This window comes from Sinocyclocheilus rhinocerous, unplaced genomic scaffold (genome assembly GCF_001515625.1).
Source record: "Sinocyclocheilus rhinocerous isolate Xijiao unplaced genomic scaffold, SAMN03320098_v1.1 scaffold1992, whole genome shotgun sequence".
NCBI lineage: Eukaryota > Metazoa > Chordata > Actinopteri > Cypriniformes > Cyprinidae > Sinocyclocheilus > Sinocyclocheilus rhinocerous.
In genome coordinates this window covers 65,348-70,954 of record NW_015664692.1, presented here as the reverse complement: position 1 = coordinate 70,954, position 5,607 = coordinate 65,348, and the positions used below count along the sequence as shown (strand labels likewise).

At 36.9% G+C, this 5,607-nt stretch overlaps 1 protein-coding gene across 2 annotated transcripts in view; it reads right to left on the bottom strand.

Annotated features, from left to right (window-relative positions):
* Nucleotides 1–5,607, bottom strand: part of dtx1 (deltex 1, E3 ubiquitin ligase) — a 40,058-nt gene that overhangs the window by 20,331 nt on the left and 14,120 nt on the right. For both annotated transcript variants that reach the window (XM_016541195.1, XM_016541194.1), the window contains exon 2: nt 1,781–2,495. In XM_016541195.1, the coding sequence (XP_016396681.1) occupies nt 1,781–2,495 (715 nt within the window). The remainder of the gene's footprint in view (nt 1–1,780; nt 2,496–5,607) is intronic.

The following is a 5,607-nucleotide window of genomic DNA, read 5'->3' as shown; positions in this document are numbered from 1 at the left end:
ATATATATATATATATATATAATTAAATATTAATCAAAATAAAATATAAAATAAAACAGAAAATATAAAACAAAACAAAACAAATTAAAATAAAATAAAACTAAATAAATATCCCATGGCTCAGTAAAAAGGGTCAAAACTGTTTTAGACAGATGTCAACTGTTTGCTGAAACTCACTATATATGTGGTAGGGAATAGAAAATGTCATTGCTTTAATATGAAAACCAGTCTATGAGAGATCCTCACTACAGCTGTTCGTGCTTTCTAGTTTGTTCATGCTATAACACTGCTGTTTTGTGCATGTGTGATGCTTGTTTATACCACGGTATCTGTTGGAGTGTGTTTGTGTTTATGCAGGTAGTGTGACGTGTGTGTGTGTGTGTGTGTGTATGTATGTTAACCACACTCAAAAAGGGTCAAAACTGTTTTAGACAGATGTCAACTGTTTGCTGAAACTCACTATATATGTGGTAGGGAATAGAAAATGTCATTGCTTTAATATGAAAACCAGTCTATGAGAGATCCTCACTACAGCTGTTCGTGCTTTCTAGTTTGTTCATGCTATAACACTGCTGTTTTGTGCATGTGTGATGCTTGTTTATACCACGGTATCTGTTGGAGTGTGTTTGTGTTTATGCAGGTAGTGTGACGTGTGTGTGTGTGTGTGTGTGTATGTATGTTAACCACACTCATCCTGTGTGTGAACCGCTCGCCTGGGAACAAAGCGAACTCTTCTGTCTTCACAATCTCTCTCTTTCTGTCTCTTCGTCTCTGCTCTGCTCTCAGTGTTTCTGCTGAAGTGTGTTAGTGGTTTTAGAAAACATCTCCACTTCACATTTACTAGGATTTACACCCCTTCTTTAAGTTCTTTACTGTGTGTGTGTGTGTGTGTGTGTGTGTGTGTCTGCTGAGGTTCCGTTTTGCCTTGATCCATTATTCATCTTCCCCTTGTGTATCACAGGCTGGATGGCAACCAAGTCACACACACACACACACACACACACACTCTCACACACACACACACACACACACGTATGCGGTTTAACTCGACCAAAGATGCTCTCAAACAATGATTTTCACACGCTCAGAGGAAAGGACAAGATTTATAGATAATTTTACAGCAGCGTGCGTGTGTGTGTGTGTGTGTGTGTGTGTGTTTGACTGATTCAGTGTCTCAGCACAAAAGGACACTATTGATTATTTCCCTGTTCAAGCTGATCAATCTCTACAAAACTGAAAGCATCAATAAACAAAGATAAGAATGATGCAATGAAGTGCAAATGGGTCAAAATAATGATCAATCCTATATACAGTGTATATATAACAATAGACAGAACGATAGAACAATAGAACAACAATGACAATAGAATGACAATGATAGAACGCTAGAATGACAGACAGACAGACAGATAGATAGATAGATATATAAAAATAGATATAGATAAAAATATTCATAATTAATAACTAATAAAACAAATAATAAATAAATAATAATAAAATATTAAAAAGTCAAATATTATATAAAATAATAATATTTTAAAAATAATACTATTGAACTCAATGGGGACCAGAAACAGTTCAGTTACCCACATTCTTCAAAATATCTCCTTTTGTGTTCAGCACAAGAAAGAAACTCATACAGGTCTGGAACAACATGAGCAAATGATGACAGAATTTGCCTATTTGGGTGAACTGTCCCTTTAAGAGAGAGGAAAGGCATTCTGGAACGCTTTTGGAAAACAGCAGAAACAGTGACATATGATCTCAAATCATCTCTTACCCAGGAGGGACGGATCCTCGGCTGGCCGTCATCGCGATCCGCTGCGTTCCCGGCCGGTTCAGATTGTTCTGTCCGTTAATAGTAAGCGCGTGATTGGACGGAAGTGTCACGATCGCAGGGGTGCATGGGAATTTCACCCCATTCATATCCACCTTCCCGCCGCCTCCACCACCCAGCGATATGTTGTTATGGTGTCCCTTGGCAACGGTCGTCGTGGGCGACCAGAGGGAGGTGCCAGCGAAGGTGTTGCTCTGCCTGACGACGGCTGCGGTGGCTCCGCCCTCCGTCCCGTACAGCTTCCTCCTCTGCTGCAGCGCCAGGATGGCGTTGGACGCGGCCCGCGTGCTGTGGACCAGCATGCACTGCTGACAGGTGCACGGCGTGCCCGAGTTGGTGCCCACCGGCCAGGACTGGGATTTGGGGATGGATCCGGCGATGAGCGGGTAGGCCAGGTCCATCCGTCGGCGGATGCGCCGCTTCCTCTGGCTCTGCCGGTTGGTTTGGGACATCGCGTCGAAGTCCACCAGGTAGCTGAAGCCCAGCGAGCTCAGGTCCAGCCAGGGGTGCTGCTTCTCGTAGGCGTTCTGGATGCTGACGCACAGCTCCATGTCATACAGCGTCCAGGAGCCACAGTCGTTTTCCCATTCCCACACGATGCCCTTGCCTGGAGCCGAGGACGGGTCGTAGAAGTTGCGCTGCACGGGACGCATTGTGCCTAAAGCGACAGAGAGAGAACTAATGAAGAACTAATACACTGCAAACAATGCAGTTTCATTTCTGAAGAGTTCTTACTAAGTTCTTACATTTTTATGCATTTGATGCATCGTGCTTTTCTCCAAAGTGACTTATGTTACATTAAAGTTATGCATCTTCCTCAGTATTTTTGTCTTGTTTTCCAGTATTAATATCTAAACATTCTTAAAGGAGTAGTTCACTTCCAGAATGAAAATCTCCTGATAATTTACTCGCCCCCGTGTCATCCAAGATGTTCATGTCTTTCTGTCTTCAGTCGCAAAGAAATTAAGGTTTTAGAGGAAAACATTCCAGGATTTTTCTCCATATAATGGACTTCAATGGGTCCAAATCGCAATTTCAGCGCAGCTTCAAAGAGCTCTACAGGATCCCAGCCGAGGAATAAGAGTCTTATCTAGTGAAACTATCAGTAATTTTCTAAAATAATAAAAATGTATATGCTTTTAAACCACAGATGCTCATCTTGCACTAGCTGGACTTCACGCATGACGTAATCACGTTGGAAAGGTCACGCGTGACTGAGGCTGAAGCACCGACCCAGTTTACAAAGCCAACATGCAAAGAAAGTCAAAAGCCCTTTACAAAAAAAGGTAAAACAGCGATGTCGGACGATTTTGAAGTTGGAAGAGAAAATGAGACGGAGTTTTTCACCCTACTCTACCTTTCTGTACCGGAGCACACAGACGAAGACATAACCGAGCGCGGTACACACACATATATTATGTAAACAAAAACTTTTATTTTGGATGCGATTAATCGTTTGACAGCACTTATATATATATATATACACTCATATCTTATTTAAATCACACCCTCAACAACTGAAACTTGGATCTATGACATGGATATAAAAATCATGTAAATTAATAAATTCATAAAGCACCAAGGGCATTTTTATACATTTTTAAACAGTGTATACTTTTTTTTAATAATAAATCACAAATTACTAAAAAAAAGTCACGGGGGCTTCAAATATTGTTATATTTTTGTTGTATTTTCTAATATTGTTATATTTTGTTCTTCAAATATTTTATACATCAAAAATAAAATATATATATTTTTTGTACAGTTTATACTTTTATATATTTTCCTAGTTATTCCAAGCTCGAAAATATTTTATCTGGTAGAAATTAAGAGCAAAAAAATATATAGATATTTTTTTTATAATCCTTATAAATCACAAATGAATGGAAACGTCACGGGGACTTTGAATATTGTTGTGAACAAAGGTGGGCCTTCAAGTATCCGAATACAGATACAGATACGGAAAATGTCACCATTGCAACAGATACAGATACAGATACAGCACTGACCCTGTGAGGCTGCTAGTTAGCAGAGAGTTACTGCAGAGCTTGCAGTTCAGCTGCAACACAAAAAGACTTAAAAGACTCGAGCTGTAAGAACAGAAAACACACACACACACACACACACAGATGCATCGCGAGCGTCTGTGCCAAAGGAAGCTGGTACAACAAAGTCCACTTCAGTAAACACACACACACACACACACACACACACATATACTGTATGAAGTACTACAGTAAACTCAGAGGTACAGTAGATGCTTTGCAGTGATGCACAGTATTTCAGATAAGACCACTGTATTTCCTGCAAGAGAAAACCAAAATGCGTTATCTCACAGATGCTCATGCACATATTCAGTGGAAAACCCCCGTCATAAACCAGAACGGTTCAACACCTCCACTTTTCTCACACGCTGTCTGTGGGCGGAGCCTCCAATCAAACTATCTGGGGGCGGAGCTTGTAATTTTGATGCCTTCAAAACATGTCAGAAGGATTTTTATTTAAGATGAGCGCATGAATTGGGAGCATGTCAAAGAATTATGTGAAACAGGGTTATTATAGTTAACTAAAACTAAACCCATAAAAAAAAAAAAAACATTGAAACAAAAGAAACAAAAATAAAATGTAAAAATGAACCTATTTTATTTCAACTAGTTGCCATGGAAACATTTCTCATTTTCATTTAGTTTAACTTGAAGTACAAATAAACATGAAATAAACATGGATAAAACTACATAGGCAACAATAACTAATAAAAATTACAAAATGTTATTTTAGTGTTATTTTAGTATTGAGAAATAATTTAATTGGTTTTTTTTTTGTATTTTGAATTAGTTTATGTTTTTGTATTTTCTGTTTTCGTCTTACTAAAAGTTTTCAAAAAAAAATACATAACAGAAACAGAAAACAGAAAATACAAAAACATAAACTAATTCAAAATACAGAAAAAATAACAATTAAACTATTTCTCAATACTAAAATAACACTGGGTGATATTAATCAAAGACTTTGACATCACGTGCATTTTCTTTAAGAAATGTAAATAAATAAATAAATAAATAAATAAATCTAGTTTTCTAGTTTGTTTTCCAGGTGCTGTATTGCTAAGAAGAACAATCTACAAAGCAGTTTTATTTTATTATCATTAATATAATAAGTGCAGTTATGTAATAAAATGCATATAATAAATGGAATAAAATATAATAAAAACATAATAAAATGCAGTTTTTATAAATATTTTTAATTGCATTTTATTTTTAAAAATAGTTTTGTATTTTTATTCATTTTTCATAATAAATTATAATAAAAATATAATAGATTCGATTTTTATTAATATTTAGAATTGCTTTTTATTTATATTTTCCATTTTCTTTTTGATTTTAGTAAAAGTTTTGTGTTTTTGTCATTTTTATTCTTTTTTTTTTAAATATGTCTATATCGTTTTTATTCATTTTAATGTCAGTTAAAGACTTTTTTGATGGTTTTCATTTTATTCAACAATAATAATCCTGTTTCAAACTTGGTGTCAGAAAGTAAAATAGTAGAACTAAAGGACGTGGCATGTTCTGCCTGATTAAAATTTACCTTGAGACTGCAGTTCCTTCTAAGAGCACCTTTGGCTGTCATTCCTAATGAGCAAAGTGGAAACTGTGGCCGTACGCTACTCCATTCTGGATCGGCCACATGGGGAGCTGCTGCCAAAAAGCATCTGGCTGTTATTATTAATCTCCCCAGTCAAGACAAGACAAGTGCTGACCCGACAGAGAGAG